Source organism: Chlamydotis macqueenii, chromosome 18, assembly GCF_036417535.1.
Source record: "Chlamydotis macqueenii isolate bChlMac1 chromosome 18, bChlMac1.mat, whole genome shotgun sequence".
Classification (NCBI taxonomy): Eukaryota; Metazoa; Chordata; class Aves; order Otidiformes; family Otididae; genus Chlamydotis; species Chlamydotis macqueenii.
Window position 1 is genome coordinate 6,260,949 of NC_141573.1, and position 23,137 is coordinate 6,284,085.

Here is a 23,137-nt window from a genome sequence, read left to right on the forward strand (position 1 = left end):
TGCCTCAGACCAGTTGTTTTGATAGTACAGGTGAAGTCCTCAGTCTTACAGCATGAACCACAGCACAAACAGGAACACGAAAGATTAACATACATGAAGATGAAAGGTTACTTTTAGAGATCATATGATAGCTCAAAACCTGGGTTTCCTGCATTTCAGTGCAAAGCCCTATTTAAAGGGCAGAATGACCATCGCAGCTTTTTTGCATTTCATCTTTTTCCCTTTCAGTCTACATTTAAATCCAGGCTAAACTCTCTCTTTTCCACCTCCAAATCACAGCGAGTGTCAGGCAAATTTACTCGGTTGTGTGAACTTTTTATTTGCCTGCTTCAATGGGAATCTGTTGAACCCTGACCGAGGGACTGACCGGTCTTGATCAGAAACTGCCAGCTGAGTGGCAAGTTGGTGCAGCTGGTTACTCACACAGGCATCCCAGGCACTGGCAGATGTAACAGGGGAGCCCAGTGTGTGAGTGAAAGGCAGGCAGGCACTGATCCAGCCCACGTGTATGCTCAGTCTCTTGTGTGGAGAAAAGATGGAGAGGGTGTTGCCTTCCTCCCTTTTTCATTTTTAGTTTTTTCACCAAGAAGGATTTCCTTTACCCAAGACTGACATTCTAATGAACAGTCTGTGCCAGCTCCACTAAACATCCCGCTTTCTTTTTAACCTTTAAACCAAACTGACCTCTAAGCTGTTATCGTTTCCGTTTCCTGACATAGTTTTGTGAAGCCTTTCACTCACTAACATTACACAGAAAGACAGTTTTCCCCAAAACTCTGTATCCTTTGGATCAGAATGAGAGAGAGGAGTACATGATGTTTTCAGAACAGTAGTAACAACGGCCCTAGGAGATTGTTACTGAAGTTGCTTAGTTTTGTACTTGAATATGCCTCTGCCTATAGGTACACACCTTCCTACTCCTACCACGTTAACAATGCAAAAAGAAAAGACAGGATGAAAAGCGTCTATAAGTACCTTTTAAGCATCTGACCTATCTTTTGGGGAAATATTAAAGTAGTACTTGATTGTGTAGTTTTAGTGTATGTGTTAACTTACCACAGCATCGCAGAGAAAAATCTAATTACATACTGTTGTATAACTGCTATTTATTCTAAGATTAACATAATTTATAAAAGTGAATTAGTCTGGTTTAATCAGTGCATGGAAAGAAGTGGTAGTGTTTTCTACACTGGTATCTCAAATGTGTAGATAAAAATAACCAAAAGCTTCGCAAGCTTAGAGGTCACCAATTGTGATTGCTAAATACTTTTTTTCCAGGTAATAGTCTTAATTGAAGAAAATGTTTAATTGGGCAGAAATAAACAGCTATAATTTGAAAGATAAATTGAAGAGGGTATTGCAGGATGTCTCTATTAAAGGCATAGCAAAAAATTAACACTTTTTAAAAGAAAGTATCTTTTCAGAATCTTAATTCCTCATTTCCCCCTTCCAGTTTTCTGTTCTTTCTCATTTAACCAGTGCAGTTGTTGAACTTTTCCTGTCATTGAGAATCTTTCATACAGAGGGAAGATGATATTTCAAAAGATTGGTATGAAAGTAGCAGTATGTAGTGTTAAAGTTCTTTGCAGATTTCAAGATTTATTGCTGAAAAAAAAATAATATTTATTACTATCTTTTGAATAATGGTAATGCTGTCTTACTCTTGAGGATGGATTTCAGCTATCAACTTTTTGCTTCTTAAAAATAAATTAGAATACTTTTAGTTCTCAAATTTGAAACTATTGTGATACTGTCTAATGTTACTGCAGTCCGGAGATTTCTGTGACCAATTACTTACATGAATGCCATTCTATACTCTGTCATTTCTTTGGCATCTCTGATTTATCTCTCAAAGCCTCTGTGACTTTATGTTTGGCTTTTATGTAGAAGCAGAGCAGGTCATGTGGTTATCCAGAGGCATTAGTATGGTAATTTCCTTCAAGTTGAGTAGGTGGAAATAATTAATGGACTGCTTTATTGATGTACATAGATAGCTGATTCTCTCTGTGGTTTCAATTCCCAGCTTCAATAAAGCAGCTTGAGATTTTATCTGAGGGACCAGTAATTACACAGGGCAAGAATAATTGCTGCACAAATACAATCTGATTGTGTTTTATGCCATTGCCAGGGCTGATGTTAAAGCTTAAATATATAAACAAGGATCTGCTGCATGAATAAGTTGACTCCTTTTATTTAAACTCATGAACTCTAGAGAAACTTAAATTCAGAAAATCTGTGCTCTTGGAAGTTGAGCAAACTTCAAAGTGGAAGTTGTAGTCTTAGTGCAGTGCAACACAGAAATAATTTGACTGGACTTCATCTGCTGTTATTGACAGTTACTAGTAGCACCTATAATAATAATGAGCACCTGTGTGATCCATATAAACTGGATCACATTTGCTACCTTTTGTCTCTGAGACTGCTGCAGATCTTAAGTGAGGATTTTGGCAATTCAGGTCACTGTAGTACTCATCCTGGAGTTCTGACTGACTCTTAATGAATTGATTCGTTTTATCAGTTTATACTAAAAGTCATTTTTCTGAAGCTTGATTTTGAGACAGTTTCTCAGATCATTCCCCATAAAGAAGCTCCTGTGCGGGGGCCTGCCTAGGCACCTTGGTAAGCAATAAGGAAAAGAACTGATACAGCTTTGCTGCTGCATGGGCTTTCATGTGCTGCTTTCACAACTTGATCATCAGCTACAGACTCAGTCAGGATGCTTGCCTCTCATACACTTGCAAAAAGTTATTAGTGGCTTTTATGCCTTTAGAAAATTGTTATTCAGTATCTTTTTTTGGTTTATCTTATTTTAGTTTTATATTTAACTTGTCGAAGTTTATCATGATTTCAATTTTTTTTCATTCGGACACCATTTTTTGAAGGATGCTCTCTTCCTTCTAGCCACCTCCTTCATTTTTCTGTTGAAGCCTGCTGGCTTCTTGGCCCTTTTTAAACAAAGGCTCAGAATAAACACATAACACATTAAAACCTAGCTTACAATCTGGCAATTCCAGTGTCCACTTTACCATTCAGGTGTTGCTGAATTCAGTGTAGTAGGGTATCTAGTATACAAAGTGTTGCTTCTGTAGTTACTCCTAAACCAGAGTCTCTGCATTGCTCAGACCTAAATCAGAGGTTGTTTCCTCAGTGAAGGGTTTGCACAGCTAACACTGTTTTCATGTCCTATTTATTCCAAGTGCCCAGTGCAGGAAGCATGATTGTCAGACCAGTGAGACACACAAGGTAGACAGGAGGTTGGTGACAGAACAGTATCTAGTTCTGAGGATGGCAGCTTTTTTTAAACATGCTTTTCTCACAGATAGCTTGTTCTCTATTTGGTTTGCTTCTCTTTGCTTATACGAGGCAACACAAGGACGATAGTAGAAAGTCTATAGCGTTTTTTCCCTGAACTGGGAAGCTGTACTGGGAAATATGGAGGTATTTCCTGGGTATTACAAAACCTTTCAATGAAAGAAGTAATTTGCCTACTGTGCATGAAACCTGCCTGCCCTTGGCTTTTGTTCCCAGAGCACTGATAACTCATTTGTGTTGCCAAGGTTAAACGCTTTTAACAAAAGTTAGCTTAACAAAAAATAAGCTGTGAGTTAAGGATGAGAGAACCCTGGAAGGTAATGCAAATGTCTGAACAGGAGGGTCGAGCAGGGAGAGGAGAAACTTAGGATTCTCTGAAAACTTTGAACAACTAAGAATGGCTCCTGCCAGTGATTCATCATGGCACAAAACAGATATCAGAGCTTGAAGTCAGGAGAAAAGCAGGGAGAGAGATGGGATTTTATCCTAAATTCTCATGTGTTTCATGGCTTCAAAACAATTATGATATTGGTGTTAAAACTTTGCATAGCCACTCTGCAATTGTAGGCACATTTCCAAGTAAATGCAAGTACCTTTAAGGAATCCTTAGGTTATGAAGTTAAGAGCTAATGGGGTAACACTTCACCAGGCAGGGCATGGCCTTCTAGTCTCAGTCATTTCAAAATGAAGAACACAGCCAGGACTTGAATGTAGCCGACAGCCACAGCCCCGGGCAGCTTTGCTGCAGGATGAAGCCCCAGGAGTGCTGTGTCCCCAGAGCCAGGTGTGCTGGGAAGCACAGTCATCTCACCCCAAGTGATGCATCTGTTCTCTTCTCAGCTAGACCAAGCTATTTCAGTCAGTGCATCACAGGACTCTTCAGAGTGCCTCAGAGAAATTCTAGCTACCAACTCTTTATGACTTTGCTAACAGCAAGATGCAGAAACAGAGCACAGTGTAGAATTAGGAGGAACTTTTTTTAGAAATAAGCCCTTGACACCCAGACAAGTGATTAGGAGACACTGCTTAACTGTCCGCAACCCTTTCATGACCTAGACCTTTAAGTCCAGCATAATTTTTTTTTCTAAGATCAAGTATGTTGTACACAGCATGCACCTCTGATCTCATACTGGGAAAACTACTGCCTCCTCTCACATCATGGATGCAGACTGTTCCATATCCATCAACACACACTGAGACAGCATCATTACACTTTACAAGTTTGCTGTACCTCCAGAAGAGCATCCTTATGGGACACTGTTCACTCATTGCTTTTCTCTGGAGAGGGGAGGCTTGTATTTTTTTTTAAGGAAATCCTTGGTACCCATCACTAGGAGAATAGCATTCAATCCTTGCTTTATTGTTCTAGCTGCTATTATTTCACTGTTGTTATGCATAGGTTTGGTAAAAGCTATCAGAATCCCTCATTCTATTGTGTCATGCTGATACTAGAGCATCTTCATATATCTCAATATAAATTGTTCCCAGTAAATTGGAAAAAAAAAAAAAAAAGAGCAGCTGCAATAAGATACAGTCTGAATAAGATGTCAGAGATTTTTGCAAAGGTATAAAATATAAGTAGTCCCCCTCACCTTCTCCCCACGTAACAAATACCCACAGAAGTCTGTTGTCCATAGTGTACCAGCATATAGAGGAAATAAACTTTGAATTTATCCAATTTTCTTTCTGTTATAAGATTGAAGGCATGATATTGATCAAACAAAAACTTATCACCTGATGTCTGTGTAACATTTTGCCACAAATAAGCTCTCAAGCAGTTTAAATTTGGGGGCGTTTATAGATTAAGGAAGAGATGACATGATACAGAAACTTTTGGTAGAAGAACCAGTAGAGAACCGTGTTAAATTATAATTGTTAGCTAGTATGTGGGCTGCATGCAAACCAGCTTGTAAGGGTAGCTCCTGTACAGCACAGCAGCCAGGCTGCTGGTTTTAAGTGCTTCAGAGGTCCACACACAAAGATGGAGCATATTGCCACTCGTATATAACTAGATTTTTATGGAAATACAACATAATTGAGGGGAAGGAGATCCTGTTTCATTAACAACTTAACCCCTAGTAGAACTCTGTCTGTTAGCTAAGCTGGAATAATAAAATATGTTTTCCTAGATTCATACACTAATTCTGTCAATTCAGTGCTTGTGTTTAATTTAAGCCTTGGTGTCCTACGTGAAGCCTCCTTGGATTTTTCAGTTACAGTTCTAAATAATGTTCCATTACTTTAAGCATCTAAGCAGGAGCACTAATTACTTTAATTAAATGTAATCAGATATTAATATTGCATAATATCCCCATCCACTGGTTAACTTTGGTGTGCACTCTTCGGTCAGTCATCGCTAATTAACCTTCAGTTGAAGCATACACAGAGTCATCCTGATAACTGGGATAAGTTTTCTTTTTTGTCTAACCATGCAGAACAGAGCTAGCAACAAGCACATAGCGGAGAAATTCTTAAGCATGAGCTTCCTGGGCATTTAGAAAGAAATCAAAGGAATCAAAGATTGCATCGCAAACTTACGTGTCTGGGTGACAAGTCTAACCTTTGCAGTGCAACGTCACAATAGTGGAGTTCCACTTTCTTGACTTTCTGGTGGTGGGCTGGTGTGACAGGCACTGCATAGAATGCAAGGTTTCCCTGGCAAAACCAGAAATAACATTATAAAACATCCTTTCATAGCAGCTATTTTACAGACATTTTTTCTGGGACAATCCCAGTTACATCATTAATTCTTTAAGTATTATGAATTTGAGGATAATGGACTGCCCTGTTTGGCTTGCCATCTTATTGCACTTAACCATGTCTAATTTGTTTATTTATTTTTAACAAGCTTGCTAAAGAATTGTTTTAACCAATATCAAGAGTATTTCTGCTCAGAAGATTTTTTTTTTTAAATAATACTAGAAACCATTAAAGTAACAGATTTCTCTTTTAATATTTTCCCCCTTGAACCTACAGCCCTACAGTTTCATAATTATTTAAAAAAAAAGAAAACAAGACAGAGGATTTATCAAAGGAAGCTAGGCTATCTCAATTAACCTAAACTTTTATTTTAGACCTCTCCATAAAGAGCAATTTTCTCTCTGACAAAAACTGAAGTGAGAACCTGCGGTACTTCTCTTAAGAAAAAGCACAAATAATTAAGTGTGCTCTGTTTTATTTTTAATTGCACTGCATTTACTTTATTCCATTTCAAAGCATTAGCACTACCATTTAGCGTACTCTGGGACTTCTGTAGTCTTGTAAGTCTCCAGTGGAAGTGGGAATTGACTGGTAGGGTAAACAGAGGAGCCAAATAAATTTTTAAAACTATACAGCCTGTTCATTTTTCTGATCACACAAAGCTTTACTTATTTTAAAGACCTTCCATGTGACCTTCTAGAGGGTGGCTGTATACAGGGTTTATTATTCAAATAAAAGATTACTAACATAATAATTTGATGTGAGTATCTGCAATTCTAGCCATTTTAGGTGCTATCTTTCCTTTCCCAGAACCATAGAGCACTACATTGTCATCTCTCCTTAGATATTTCATGCAGTACCTGCTAAGAGTAATTAGACATTTTGGGTTTTGCATGTGAGCCAATTTGATTGTTCACATCAGGTATTTCACCACTTCATTTCAGGTATTAGCAGTGAATGTTCACTTCAAAACTGTTCAACTAGGGAATACAAAGAAGCTTTAAGCTTTGCTAGCCATAATGTGTTAATTATGGCTGTACCACTTGGATCCCTTCAGGGCTGTTTGAGCTCTCCTGCATGAGCAGCACCTGTAGATGCACAGACAAGCTAATATGAAGAAGAGGCTTCAGCTGAAAATTGAGTTTTCAGATATTTTTCTAATAAAAGTAATATTTGTGGATGATGGCCTCTGGACTACTCAAACAGGCAGATACTCGCAACTGCAGAGCACTTTCTGTCACTTCTGCATAGACACTCATGCTGAAGTTCTGCTGTGCAAGCAGTAGCCTACAGAGAACCCTAAAGTTTGTCTATTTTTGTAGAAAAGTTACTGTATGTTAACCCAACCAGACTTTTACACCTAAGTACACTCAGACTTCAAGGGCAAAAAGAACTGAGCTGCTCTATTAAACATGACAGGAAAACACTCACCAAGATAGCCATTTTCCTGAGGCTACACTACTCAGAAGAAGTTGTCCACCTGCCTTTCCTCCAAGGAGTATCTCCCCAATAGGTTAAGAACATGAGGTTCAAACCCAAGCAACACTCTATGAGGCTCCTACTAGAGCACCCAGAAACTGCAAGAAGCAGCAAGCCCTCACACTACCAAATCCTTCATGCACTCAGCTAGATCCATCAGAAAGCTTTTTATAAGCAGCTGATGGGTTGTTTTCAGCTCCACCCTCTGGACAAAACACCTGTGCCCCTGCCCCAAGGACTCTACCACATGCTCCTTCCCCCAGTCTGGCTCTGTAAACTGTCACGCACAGTTTGTAGATTAGAAGAATGCTTTGAGGCTCAAAGGTTATGAAAAACTTTAAACAAAATGTAAAAAGAAAAAAATAAAGCCAAAAAAGGCATCAGCATTCACACCTGTGAAATTTCCACCTGCTACATAAAACTGCAGAATAATTCTGATAAAGTCAGAGTTGCTTATATACTTTAGACAGGGACAAAGTATGCAGACACAAATTTAAATATGTCATTTGTATATCTTGTTAGTTGCTCTTTACTCATTTAGTCAGAATTTTTTTCAGCATCCAAAGAGAAGCTTAAGTTGATCTTGCCTATAAACTGCATATTAGATGGAATATGGACCTTCAGCCTGCAGTTACCTGAGGAGAAGCACTATGTGGTTACATCCCATTTTTCTTATTTTTCCAATTGGGGGCACAGAATCTTTGAAAGTAACTCAAGTTGTCAAAAATCAGGCATTCCTCCGTGCTCCAAGCCATTACATATGCAGGGAAGTAACTACCCTTCTTCACCATCAGAGTATGGCTTTTCTTTTTTTTAGATCAAAAGATTGACTAAAGAAATATTTGGGTGAATACAACAGAAATTAGTAGAACCTGTCTGGAGAGCAGGCCTGTTCTCTGGGATCATGATAAGTTAGCTTCTCTTATAATAATGGTATTTTTTTTAAAGAATTCTAGTAAATGTGGACACTTTTAAAAACAGTTTCAGTCCAAGGACACATTGTATGTATGTGGAATTAGCATAAGGACTGGTGAGTCACCTTCCTATTGCTCGATAAATATTCTCTAATATTAACAGCAAAGGAGCTATTTGTAATTGAATCTGGAATTTTATCTAGGTACCTTCAAAAGAGAAAAAAAACCCCCTCTTTTTCTGATACAAAAATATATAAAATTATGTATTGGTCTTTGCATACAAAGTTTTAAATTTCAAGTACTAGATGAATTTGCTTGTTTTCAGTTTCAATGTATTCATGCAGACAGTATGAGTTTAATTATCTAGCTATCTGTCTTGCAGGTATTTCTCTAATCTTTCCAGACTTTTCTTAAACTTGCACTATTTTATATTTTGCAGTTCCCTCCTTTTGGGGTTTGGTGAACTCAGCTTGGAATCTTTGCTCTGTTGGGAAAAGACAGTCACCTGTCAATATTGAAACCAGCCATATGATTTTTGATCCCTTCTTAACTCCACTTCGCATAAACACAGGGGGAAGAAAGGTACGTGCTCTATCGTTTTCTGGTATAAAAACAAGAAGTTAGTAGACTTACAAACATCTGCTGTGTTCTATATTTCTAAAGCATTTACACTTTTGTCTCAGTCAGCTCTGAGGCAGAATAACAACATAGTGCTTTGCAAATCACACAATTTCATCACTGATGGAGAGAAAGCAACCATAAATTTTAAAATGTCTTTTAGCACATATTTATATTTTCATATTAACTGTTACTTGAAACTCTGGTGTCTTGAAGAATAGCATGTCACTTAGAAACTCCACATTTACAATTAAATTTATAAATTTCATCCTGAGTGGCGTTTTAAAGGTGCTGTTCTGAAAGTGTTGTTTAAGGTAGCCAAGACCTTCATTTTTTCGTCTACATGAGGATAACATTGCAGTGGCACCACGTTAAGGGGTGGGAAGAGATGAATGAGCTTCTTTATGTTATGAAATAAAAGGAACTATGAGATATCTATGTCAGCATGGAACAGGCAGGCAGATGTGTTCAAAAAGTAATCTAGTTCCTGTGTTATCTACAGCATATTGGCACTCATAAAAAGATTTTTTTTTTAATTGGACATTTCCACATATATTAATTAGAAGACAAAATGGCAACATTTATTTTAATAGATCATAAGTAAATCTCCAAGCATATTGGATCAGATGAAAATAATATGTTAGCAAAGACTACCTTACTCATATAAAATCAGCATGATGATGTCATGTTGAAAAGTGACTGCCACAGTGGACTAGTCTATTAACCTCTATTTGTGACCAAACCTTATCTTGTTTACCCAGATTTGGAAAGTACGTTTTAATAAACTACGTTACCAAGCTAGGCTCAGGCACCTAGACTAAGTTAGTCCATGTAGATTAAAGCTGGAGACAGAAGACAATCTTGACAAAATGATGCTCTTCAAATGCACAGAGATTGTTATCTGAGGTAGAAATACTGCTGATAGATGCTCATCAGTGATCATATCCTCCCTTTCTTATACTATACCTAGGTTATGGTAGGAGCTAAAATTTGCACTCAGTTTTTATTGTAGTAGAAACTTTAAGTTCAGTAAATGTTTCTGCAAGTTTTTGGAAATCGGATATTGAAGTATTGTGCTAATGCATATGTATAAGTCAGTAATTCACAAGAAATTATTTATGACTATGAATTTGAAAAACATCCAAGCATGTGCATTTGTTCTTGCTGACCCAGTGCTCAGAAGCAGAATTGAAACTGTAGCATGTCAGTGAAAAAATGCAAAAAGGTAACAAATCTAAACAGTGAAAACAGGTTTAGATCTCAAGCATTTTTCACTTTTAATAATTTTATGCTCCTATCAATAGCATAGTTAGGGACATTTTACATACACGGTTCCTAAAATTATTTTATGCTAATTCACTATTTCTATTTGAGACCTACTTGGTTCCTAAATTGCCACTCAAAGCATTTCAAAAAACAAACTGATCCTAATGATGATGCTTAATGATTTTTCTTTAAAGAATGTATTCACAGTATGGCAGCTTGAGGACAATCCCCAAATAACTAAGTTATCAATTCTGTTTATCCAACTGGACCATTTATATTTTTCAATTCTAAAATTATTTTATAAATAAAACATCTTGAACCTGTTAGCACTCTTGGAAAAAGTCATTAGTTCATAATGTTTTTGTGTTGCCGCCCTTATGTGGGGATGCTTAAAAGGGTATTTTAAAGATTTTGTTGGTTGTTCCATGCAGGCAGTTATCTTTTATTCAATCTGTAGTACAGAACAATGCAAATGAAAAGGCACTGTGACTTACAATATCACAACAATCAGAGACTCTAGCAGAAGGTTATTCCAAAATGATTTATCTTCTCCTGTTGTCTTGACAAATGAGATTTCTGCAGGAAACAGCATGAGATGTTAGGAATTTTGCTCTTTACTTCCCATTATGGTTCTGGTGGTACATGTGCACATACCTCAGAATCGATGTAAGCTTCATCACAGAAATTGTAAAATGGGGGTATTGTTCCTTACTGAAGGACAGTGATGCTTCCAACTATGGCCCAATTTTCAGGGTAGTGTGCACATTTTGCTTTTTAAAGAGAAATGTAGTGAAGTTTTTCATTTTGATACAAAAAAGAATTTTACTGATTCTGTTGCTTATGTAAAGGCTGACATATTTCAGATTATTTATAAATTACAGTATGACATGATATGAAAGTCACGAATAAAATAGCATGTAAGTTGTCAGTGGGTCAAAGCTAGGAGTTTCAAAATATTTACTATCTTCAGCAATTCTAAGAATTCAAGTATTTTTTCATACCAGGTCAGGATAATTGATAATAAAATACTGGAGGCACCGATGGCCTGGGAGTTGCTGTATCAGTAATGAGAACAGACACAAATATTATGCTGCTGCTGTCCAGCAGTGATGGCTGCCTGTCAAGCTACAAGAAGAGCACTTGTTCTTGTTGTTTTAGTCTGTTAGAGAGGTTTCTAAAATGGTTGAATCAAAATTCTCCTTTGAGGAAAAGATTGTCATTTTAATGCCTTGAAAAAATCTTTGCTCATAGTTAAGGCTTCAGTGAGGATTTGATTTGGCATATAGTATATTTGTGTTCACTTTTCTGGTAATGTTTTTAATATGTTAAAAATTGAGGTGTGTTTCATATGGGCTGAAGCACTTCAGTTTTCAGGGCAATGAAGCAATTGATACAGCAGCCAGGGAATTTCTTAGGCAAGACTTAACTGTGATTATGCTGTACATGAAAGGATTTTATGGAACTGATCCTAAAAAAAAAAAGATGAATAAATAAAAAAGGGATTTGATATGGTTTCAAATGAAAGATATAATACGCTAGCTTATATGCATAGTGAACAAGAGAGACAGCTAGTTGTACACAGAGCCAAAATCACACACCTCTTCTGAGAAGGGAGCTGGGAGGAGAGTCAAGCCTTAACAGAGAGCTAGATGGAAGGAAACATTCAGTGCAGTTTGTCTTGGAACAGTAACTTCAAATTTTTAACAAAATATTTTGCTATTAAAGTAGAAATCTGTTTTATTTGAGTTCTGATTTTGAAAACAACATTTCTACTTTGTATACTTCACTTTTGAAATTAACTTAAGAAGGAACAGAAGAGGTTCACCCACAGGAGCAGAATCCAAAGCCATTCTAGATAAATTCAAATAACACATACCTGGGTGATACAATCGCTGATATAATACTTCCTCTTAACTCCTTAATTCCTTACCACTCGTTTCTCTTGGGCTTTTATTTTTAGGGGTGGCAAGCATTGCTTAATTTCTGTAAACCACTTACATATTTAGTTCTCAATTTCCACATCAGCAGACCAAAACCATTCCAAACCATTCCATTACAGAATTTATGACTGAGGATTCCACCTCAAGTACCTGCCTTTCTAGTCAATTCCATTAGAGAGTTTATTTTATTTCAGTATTAGTAATGGAAGGAATTTTAGTAAACTAGATTGAGACTTTCCTACAATTATTTAGACCACTTGGGAATTTAAAAAAACCCAAACAAATAAATACTGTTTATAAAGGAAATTAATGTTCTGAAAGGAGTATGAAGGACAGCATCACTATCTTCCTACCCTGCAGCCTACAACAGGAGGAAAGGACAGTCTGTGGCCTGTCACACAGCAGGTGACTTAATAGTTACTTCTGACCTGAGGCTGAGAAGAAACTTCTTCCCATTCCATTCAGGAGCAGAAGGGATGGCATTGCAATTTGCCAAATATTTATACCGCTGATCCAATTTTTCACACTAAAGTTCCAGTGAGCAATATGATGTTGATTTCTGCGTGTCCAAAGATTGCAGTGCGGTATCGGGTCACACAATTTACCATTCAAGCATCATCAGATGTTATTCTGAATTGTGTTGTGTTATTTTGTGTGTTTGTGCCTCTCTGTTTCCTGAACAAGTGGCTTTTCAGGTCCTGAAGGCTGAATATCATTGATACAGATAATTGGATTTCAAGATCCAGAATCTCAGCACAAGATATTTAATGAGTTTACATGCATATAAATTCCCCAGAAGAAATGCTGCTTTTGAGGAAACTCCCCAAGTTTCAGTTCTCTCTCAGGCCTGGCTTTGTCTCTTGATTATTCATTTTAGTGAATTTAACATGCAGTCCATTTCAGATAAACAGCCCTTTTTAATAAAAAATACAGACTCTTATTAATATGCAAATCACACTCCTCCACGCCGTCACAAATTAAAAACACCGGTTTACTTTCTCTCCTTTTTTTTCTTTGGATTCACATAAGCACCAAGGCAATCAGCAGCAGGACAACAGAATAGCTTTACTGACGAGCTCGTGCAGTCTAGCGACATTAGGCAGCAACCACTATGGGTTTCAGTCTCCAAAGCAGGGATTTCTGGATTGTTATGGATGACAGCAGTGGATGAAAAACCACCTAATTTCCCACTGAGCTAGTCCTCTGCTGGGATTTCTTCCTCCATTCGCCAGTGCTGGCAGTCTCTCTTCTCCAAGAGCTCTGCCGCCTTTGGTCCCCCAAAATTTGTCCCCTAACTTAGCTGTAGCCCATCTGCCTTTGATCTCCTGGTTCTCTGTGGACTTAATTTCAAAAGCCCTATTTCCAAGATTTTTTAAGGCTGAACTATAGTTCTTGGCTATACTTACTTTTTTTTTTTCTCCTAAAAATGTGTTAAGTAACAGCATTTGCATTAGACACTAAGTGCATCTCTGCCAATTAATTAAACCTTGTCACATAATTGATGCTATGTCTTACTAATAATTTTAGATCATGCTCAAGGATTTAAATTATGGTTTAAATTAAAATCCCTTTATTTTTAAGACAAGCAAGGCCATTGTTCCTGGAGTTGACCTGTGGGGAAGTAAAGAAATCGATGTCTGCTGGCTAAGGACTGTTACGTACGTTCTCTAGCTCAGTGTGCATAAATAAAAGTTACTCAGTAAGATCCATAAGTCTGCCTTCTCATGTGGGACATTAATGAATGCAATAATGTATTATTTAAATTAATATCTTTATAAATAATTGGTTAATTCTGTGCATCACAAGATAATGGTGATATTTAGCAGTTTTAAACTAAAATAGGACAGGAGAAAAGAGAGTTGTGAATTGAAATCAGTTGAATGGTTTCTCTGCCAGCTAGTTCTGATTCCATACTGTTCAATCAATTCAGAGTATTACTAGCATTTTTCTCAAGAGTGCAATATATGACAACTGCCAAGCTTTGCTTTGGTGATTACTAAAAGGACAGATACTGGTGTGAACTGTATTTCAGCTCTGCAGGAATATAAAAAGTGAGTTGTTAGAAATGGTCCAGGAGGAATGGATAGCAATAAGACATCAATGTCATCTGTAAACTGTTTTGTGATGAATTTTTAGAGGGCTTAATAATATGATGTTTCGATTTAGAGTGGCTTTAGGAAGTTAAAAGTCTGATGCAAACATCAGAAACTTTAACAAATAAAAAATGAAATATAGTATAGCTGCCTTAAATAATTGTTTAACATTTCTAATACTTCTACAGTATTGCATGTTCTCAGATGTGTTAGTAAATTAACATAAAATGAAACCAGCAGGTTAAAACAACATGTTTATTCATCCTTGTCACTGATGTTAGAACAGGAAAAAATGCTAAGTGGTATTTCAGAGGTACTTGCAGACTTTGCTGTTAGTAGACCATGTTTAAGGAAAAACATGTGTTCATGGTCCAGATGTGTCTCTATACTGGGACTTCTGTCTCCCTGTTACTTCAGCGATACTTTCTTGAGATTCAGTCGGTTTGAAGTATGTGGGGGCTCAGATGTGCATCTTGCTGTGTTCTAGATTTCTGGTTGCCTGTGCTAGGGGAGTGCCACTGAAACCATGGAGTCCTCAGTGGGCACGAAGATGCATTCAGCGCCTTTGTAGTATCACGTAGCTCCTGTATAACTACTTTGCTTGACATTTAATTTTGTCTAGTCATTTAATCTCGTCTAAAACAAGCTCACTTGTCTGCCATGGGAAGCTCCCTAGCAGATCCTAGATTTGACAAGAAGTGACTCAGCACACGTAGTCCAACGAGTTGTATTGTGCCCTGGCTTAGAGCTCAGGATATGCTCTCATCTTGGCAGCAGTGCCTTTCAAATTATGTGTTAAACCCTAGCTCCGGTGCAGTTCTATCATAATTAAAAGCAGCCCATGGTATCCTTGCAAAGGGGGTGTGCTAACCCAGGAAGTGCATTCAGTGGGATGTTATTTGAACATCAAGGGGATTTGCTGTGACGGACATGGGGCAGTAGATCCATTAGAAGGTTAAAGAGTCTGTGATAGTGTTGAAGCTGGGCCAACTGATGCTAGACAAAGGTCTTGTCTGTTGCTTTCTTTTTTCCTTCCTCAATTGTTTATTTCCTGTTTTCAGTTCCTAATGATGTGACTTCAAAAAAAGATTGGAGCAGCAGCTGGCCTCCAACTACTAAATAGTTTGACATATTCAAAGGAATTTTCAAAAGTACCAACTTTGTTCTTAATGCCCTTTTTCTGTCTTCTAATATACATCGTGCAATGCTTTCATAGTATCTTGTTTGGATTTATTTCATCCTGCACTTAGGTCTATTTATAAACCTAGATATTTATTTCAAGCCTTGCAGAAGTAAAAGTAACATATATCTTGTCTTTGTACTTCATTCCGTACTTGAGGCTATAACCACTGATATGAAAAGGCTGAAGATTTTTTTTTTCTCTCACACTGATCCTGCTGTCACAGTAAAGGTGTGCAAGTCTCCTAACACCATATGCTTTAAATAGAATATAATCTTGTATTTTAGCATTGTTAAAACACATTTCCTGGTCTCAGAAGGATGATTCATTCTTGGGGTTTTTTTTTGTTACAAACATAAAATAATAAAGGTATGAGGTATTTAAACTTAGTAAAATAATATAATATTTCCTTAAAAGCGAGTATTTTTAGCACAACATCAAATACATGTTTTTACTGAGACCCTGCTATAGTGGATGGGGTTGTTACATGTGATTTTGTACACAGAAGTTAAATTCTGCTGTAAGCTGGAGAAGAGAAGGACAAATAACACTGCTGCCAGGGTGAAACACAAATTGCTGTGGCAGTCAAATGTGCAATTCAGAATTCTGAGTAGCAGTTTGGTGTTCGAGAGAAGAGCAAGTTCATTGTTTTTCCTCCTGGTACTGTTAATCGCTGGTAGTTGAAGACTGAAGCGGGCACGGTTTGCTTATAGATAGGAGAATTAAACTATGTATTTTAGGATTAGTTGCTAGAAAGGAGCTTAAGGGAAAAAACTGAAGCAGTGGTCAATGAACTGTATCTAATAATCAAAAACAAATCTGTGGATCAGCAGCTCCTCGTCAAACTGGGATCTGGATGGTAAAGCAGTGGGGGTATTTAAGCTGCATGTCACTGAACGGGCTGAGGAAAACCATCAGTAGATGATTCTGGAGCAGAGAAGGAAATGTACATAAATTGGGGGTAAGAAACTGTTCTTAAGGTAAGAGACAGTGTCTATTACAGGGGGTTGCAGGCCTTGCAGGAAAACTGGAAAGAGACAATAATCCTTTTGCATGTACCCTCTTATTTGGGATGTGTTGTTCCTCTTCAGAAGGTGACAGAAAATCATAGCTCATAGCAATATTGTGTAGATGTGTCGTAGCCTGCTGCGTCACGTAGGTACGTGTTTGAATCTGCAACTGTTGTTTGTTTTATGTAATTTCCAACTGAAAGCAATTATAATTGAACACTTTTACCTCCAGCTTCTTTATCAAGTTATTGCTCATGTCCCTGAACAAGTAACAGTCCCAAACTATCGATGTAGGTCTGAGAATGGAAATCTTAGCTTTTAAACCAAGAAAAGAGAAGGAAGTTAAACTTGGCTAGCAAAAATCACTGTGGAGTCTGTTTTAACTGGCAAATGAGAAAATTATTAAAAAAAAGAAACATCTCCTTTTGTAAATTTGCATAGAAGAATAGAAAAAAAAGTAGAATCTTGAAACATCAGTAGAAAATGCGAAATATGTAACAGTCCCATTTTCATGAATCTTCTCTAGGATACAGTTCATCTTTCCTGTTTCAATTTAGAACACTTGTCTTACAACAACTATAAATGTTTCTATGTATGCCTTTGTGTGTATGCATATGAGACTCTTTGCTTACCTCCTTTTTCTAAAGCTGTGTCCTATCATCCGTCATTTCAGCAGTCAAATAAAAGCGAGTGAACGTACAAGGTTTCTTCTGTAGTCTGTTTTCCAGAATTTTTCAGAATCCGAAAACTCACTGTAAGACATTTGATTAAAACAGAACTCTGAAGAAACTGCATCATTTGTAAGGAAAGTCAAAGAACTGTTCATTTTTTTTAATTTATGTTTTATCTCTGTTGCATCAGCTCCTGCTCTGGATAATGCTGTGAATAGATAAAGGGATGGCTTCAGTAGAGTTATCTTGAACTTAAATCTGTATAACTTGCATCACAGCTCAAAACCATCTGAAGGAAGTCCATATGGGTGCTGATATACCCCGAAGGGATTGTTTCATGAAAGCAGCTGGAGCATCTGAAGTGACTATTAAAAGATAATTCTGTTTTTTCAAGAAAGATGACTGTTTATTTCAGTGTTAAGAATTCACAAGGTCTGAGTATCTCAAAGCTGCTTTGGGGATCAAGGTGAAAACGTACATCATATAGGTAATGCTGATCTCTAACCTGTGACATACTGCTCAGAAAAAAAATGTACTGCAGACTGCACCCTTATTTATTTTAACAAATCAGTGCCACCTGTCCCAGAGAAGCTATTCAGCAGAAGAGGGTGGTGCACCGAATACACTGTCTTAAATGGCATGTTGCCACATGGACATGTTTGAAGAACGTGTTGGGGATGAGGAGGAAGGGAAAGGGGCAGGCAAAGGTTAACAAGGACAAATTGTATTTCTTTACTTTCCTTAGATGAGTAGGAAAAAGGAATAGGTACACCCTTTACTCACAAATCCTCTCTTCTGTGCTCCAGCCAGCAGCTGGAGGCAGCATATCCACACCATAATTTGTTACTGATGGTGTTAAATCCCTGTACTCACATTCTGCAATCCTCCATTCCCTGCCACACAAACAGTGCAAAGAAATGTATCACAGATATGACTTTAAATCACAGCATCTTCAGGGGCTATGCCAAGGGCAGCACAAGTGCTGAGGTGGCACTTGAAAGCTGCTTTGAAGATACTTTGCCTTAACTAAGTATTTCGCCTTAACTAAGTATTTAATCTAGTCCTATTTCATCTAGGACTATTTAAGAACTCTACCCAAAATAATGTTCAAATGTACTGTGCAAAGAAGCCTTTGGAAAAAAAAATTATTAGAATGTGAATTATTTTTAATTTCACAAATGTACTTCTGATATCATCATAGCGCTTCCAAATAAATGTATATTTGTGTTTAGTTTTGGAAAGCATATTATTTACAAGATGGACATTGATAGCTACATTTTAGTGACTTAAGCTTTTGAATACAAATATACATTCATGAGCTTCTCTTTCAGTGAGTTACTAAAAACAACAGGCTGCCATGGTTTCAACAACCTGAGGATGGATTGGGACGTACCTCCCTGTCTGACACATATTTTCTAGATGTTGCTCTATTAGAAGCACAGAAACAGCGTTCAACAGGTCTCCTGGTTTGATGTTGCCCAGGGGCAGATTTAAGTAGTGGAGAGAGGAACTCTGCACCCAGAACCTCACTACCAAGATGGATTTGGCATGGACAGAAGGCAGGGATGTTGGAGAGATTCTCAGATTCATTAGCCACCAAGCAGTAAATCCATGCCTCTAAATTTCAACTTTAGGCTTAAAACTTTGACGCTTTATCTTGTTTATTTGAAATATTCCTGATGCAAGTAAGCCACTGCCTACTCATGACCAGATGGATGTTGTATCCAGACTTCTTATAGTGCACACCACACTCCTTTTATATATATACATATTTACAGAAAGATACTGTTTGGACGCACAGGGATGTGTGCCAGCAGCTATGATCAAATTTCAGATGGAACGGTCCTCTGTTACCGTGCAGAGTTTTGTGCCATCTACTTACCCATTCATCATCACCCAGATGTCTTCAGTCCTACATACTGGTCTTAAATGATTTTTGTATCTTGTTTGACCTTTGTGACAAGTCTTCTCTTAACACAAAGTTTTCCATAAACAGAAGAAGTAATGCAGCCTGCTTTCCTACAGAATCTCATTTTAGCTTCTTTATAGCCTCTGTCCCCCATTATCACTTCTCCACAGATCCCCTCCATTAGAAGGCAAAGGCAGAAAGTGCCGTGGCTATTTCCAGGTTCCTTTGTGCCAGCTGGCCCACAAATGCATCTGCTGATTGCCCAGCTCACTGCTGCTAACAGCAGTCTAATACCAGAGTTTTACCTGCCTGTTCCTCAGTACAAAATTGGTTTGGTCCTTTCTGCTATCCAATTTTCACAAAGCACTGATCTATCTTCTTCTTTGTCAAAGCTGGATGAAACTGGCCAGCAGATACTGGAGTTAGTGCAGGGAAAGTAGGAAACAGGGCAGCAACCAGTTTGTTACCATTATAATGAATTATTTGCCTTATCTTCTGTCATAGGCATCTTACTGCAAGCAGTGTGTCTCTGTGAAGGCAGGAGCTGTCGAAGCTAAGGATTTATGTAATAAACAGGGAATTTTTCAGGTATGTGTATCTTAAAGAAAGAAATTGCATATCCCGGAGATTGCTACTGTTACCACCACCGTTTTGCACGTTAGGGCTTGGCTGCTGTTTTCTCCAGCAGAAATGCATCATTTTCACTTTTCATCTTTCAGGGGGTACAGCGCTGAGAACTCAACATCTAAGCAAAATAAAGTTAAAAAACTAAGAAGAATATAACACTGTTTGGATAAAAATCTTAGCAAGGAGTGTCTCACCCAAGGAGTTTTCATTCTTCTAGAAAAGCTTTGTTTAGAAGATCAAAACAGCATTTGAATGTAAATGATATGCTGTTTTCTTAGTATTGTGATAAGTTCAAGTTAGCGAGCTAAGCATCACAAAGCCTTCTGAGAACCACCGCAAACTGCGATGCAAGGACACATGTAAGGACTACTGTTCTTACACTGAGCAAAGTCACAGCTAAAATCCTCTTAACAGCTATGTGGTAAGTCTCACAGGTCAGAGGTGCACTACGGGAGAATCTGCTCAAAAGTACCCAAGCTAGCACCGATCAAAACAAGCAGAGTTATCAGCTTGAATTATGAAAGCAGAGTATCTGAGCTGGCTCTGCACAGCTGGTCTGGAGCTCAGACAGCCATGGTGGGCATCAGTCTCCATGGTTTGGGGGAAACTTCTGCCGAAACGGTGCAGGGTATTTGAATGAACTGATATTTTTTCAAATGTCATGTTCTTTAAATGCTGTTTGAAGTTGAAGGTTTACTCAGTTCCCCTTAGAATATCACTGCAAATATCACCAATATGTTTATATGTGTCCAGCTGCTTTATCACATCCTGTTCCTACTCTCCTAAAACAGCACAAGGGAAGAGGAGAAATTACTTAGCAGGAAGAAGTCTTAGACCAGTTTCATGAAGAATGCTCACCTCTGCAAGGGAAGGCGTAAAATCCTCATGAAAGGACCAGTCCTGCATTCTCAATGGCTGTCATGTTGTGTGTATCACTGACTGGACTGCAAACAATTACTTCTCATTCTCTACAAACAAAGCAAAAAATAAAAATCAGAAACACAGTTGTGAATATATTCTTCACCACGAACTCCAAAATATGTTTGTTCATTGAAGCCTGTGCTAATGAAAATCTCTACAAGGCACTGGATAAGAACCCAAAAATCATCACAAGTCAGGGAGTATTTCACTTGCACCGCCATCATTCTTTGGGTTAAAACCTGTTTCATTTCCAGATATCTGATAATGCTGTTAATAACGTGGTATTCTCAATCCAGTCTCGTTCCTCAGCTAGTTCGAGGCTCTCTGATTATCTCATTGAAAGGATTAAGTATTATTTTGGCCAATGGATTTTGCCCATATCCTCTCTACTACTTAGACTTGTCTTTTTGTGAAACGCTTTAGCTGTAAAGCCAGATATCCTTTTCAACATCTAAAATCCTTTGTCTAGTACTGTTTGTCCTTTTTTAGTGCACCATTGTGCCCTGTGTAACTAATCATATGAGTACAGGAATGGGCAGTGAACGATAGAGATTCCTAAAAAGAGGAACTACTGCAAGGAGCGAAACGCGTGCCAGCACTTTAACTTTTCATCCTGCCTCTGCCAGGTACCATCTGTTACCTTTAACAGGTTTGGGACTACCGTCTCTCTGCGAGCAGCGTGGAGGTGATTACTGGAGGGAGAGCTGCGCTGTTGAGCTGTAAGCCGGTGCTGTGTGGTGTGGGAGTGTGCAGCAGCCTTTAACTGAACACTGCACGCATAAATTAGGAACAGTATTACAGCATCTGGTGGATGTAATGGGAGAATAGAACAGCTGTGCAAAATGAAATATTGAGTATGTCAAATTATTACAACAAACTTTATAAATATTACTGTTAGTCTGGCTGCAATCATTTTTAATATCATCAGAAGATACAGAGAGGAGTTCTGTGCTCAAAATATTATGAAAAAGAATGATGCTGTTTGTAGAGAGCACGAGGACCAGCACCCAATTAAAGCAGACAGAAACTGGCTGCAGACAAGGAAGAAACTGAAACAGCAATTCCACAATGAGAAGGATTGTTCTCATCTCAAGATCTGCCATCGTAGCAAGAGTCCACAAAGCATTAAGGAGATATATTTTACAATTTTTTGCAAAATGAAGGTTACATTTCATTAGCTTTTCATAGTATTTTGAGTCCAATCGGTAAACTTTACTACCTGCATCCTGTCTTGGCTCATTGAAGCTAACTGGGCTATCAGCTCTCTCTCTTGATGCACTATAGATGGGCAGTCACACTTTATTTAATTACTAAAATGGACACCTTTGGTGGTACCAAATTCTTCAGTGAGATAGGTAATTATTCCCAGCTTATGCAGCTTTTATTGAATTATTATTGAAAACATAATTTCATGCTTGGTTAAGTGGTAAATTTAATGAATTCACTAGCAAGGTATGGTAACAAATGTGACATATCCAGTATTGATTCTAAGGAGAGGAAGTTCTGTATAGCCAGCAAACAAGTATAAATTAGCTAGGCACTCGCTGGTTAGCTTTTCAACATTTGCTGCTGGTGGATTTGAAAGGGCAGAAAAAAAACCTTTCCATCTAAAGTAGATCAGTTATGACTGAAGGTTGTCATTTACTTGTGATATAGAAGTTGAGTCTTGTGAGTACGTTACAATCCCAATTAGTTTTGGTAAAATGGAATTGCCACTGGTCCGGCTTTTTGGTGACTTAAGGACACAGATGAGTCATTGACTGGGCAAAGGACTTGTGGCTGCTTATAGGATTTCATTAACCACAACTGAAAATTTATAGCATCTTCATGTAGATGTGTGTGCATCTATGCAAAACTTTCCAGTTTAAAGCCAATATCCCCTATTCTATCACTACGTGCTCTTGTCAACAGTCCCTCTCTATTGATAAAGGAAGTGCCTTATGTAGGATCACATTTTCTCATTTAAATACTTTCTCAGTGTTCTGCTTTTTTTTATTATGTTTGCAGCTGTTTTAAAGCACCGTAGCTGAAGCCTTCAGAAGTACACACAAATGCCCTTTATTAGCCTTTCTGGCTTTGTCTGTCATGATCCCTCATAATTTTCATTGAATGCATACATCTTTCTCTGATAGTTGCATGTGAGATTGCCAGTGTGGCTCTCAACAAACAAGGGTGCGTTTTAAAGGATAACGGAGTGCCTGTGAAATCATTGCACTGCATTACTATAGCTTATCTTTCCACTTTCATGGTCCGTAGTCCTCATATGGATTTATTTCATCTGTGCTTGCGCACAGCTCTGATGGTACCTCATACCCTTGCATCGTTTGGCCTGCTTAGGCTCACCATAAAGCCTTGTACTTAAAGGATAATGTTCACGATGGGGGAAGGATACAAGGCAATAAACAGCTTTCGCAGGTGATTAAACACACTGAAGCAAAGCTGAGGCATTTGAAAACCCCAAAAGCTGTTTATTGTAAGCATGGCAACACATCACAAA

General features: G+C 37.9%; 1 protein-coding gene across 3 annotated transcripts in view; it reads left to right on the plus strand.

Moving 5' to 3' along the window:
* CA10 (carbonic anhydrase 10 (inactive)) overlaps window positions 1–23,137 on the plus strand; it is a 196,809-nt gene that overhangs the window by 72,564 nt on the left and 101,108 nt on the right. For all 3 annotated transcript variants that reach the window (XM_086762289.1, XM_086762287.1, XM_086762288.1), the window contains exon 4: window positions 8,845–8,987. In XM_086762289.1, coding sequence (XP_086618415.1) covers window positions 8,845–8,987 — 143 coding nt within the window. The remainder of the gene's footprint in view (window positions 1–8,844; window positions 8,988–23,137) is intronic.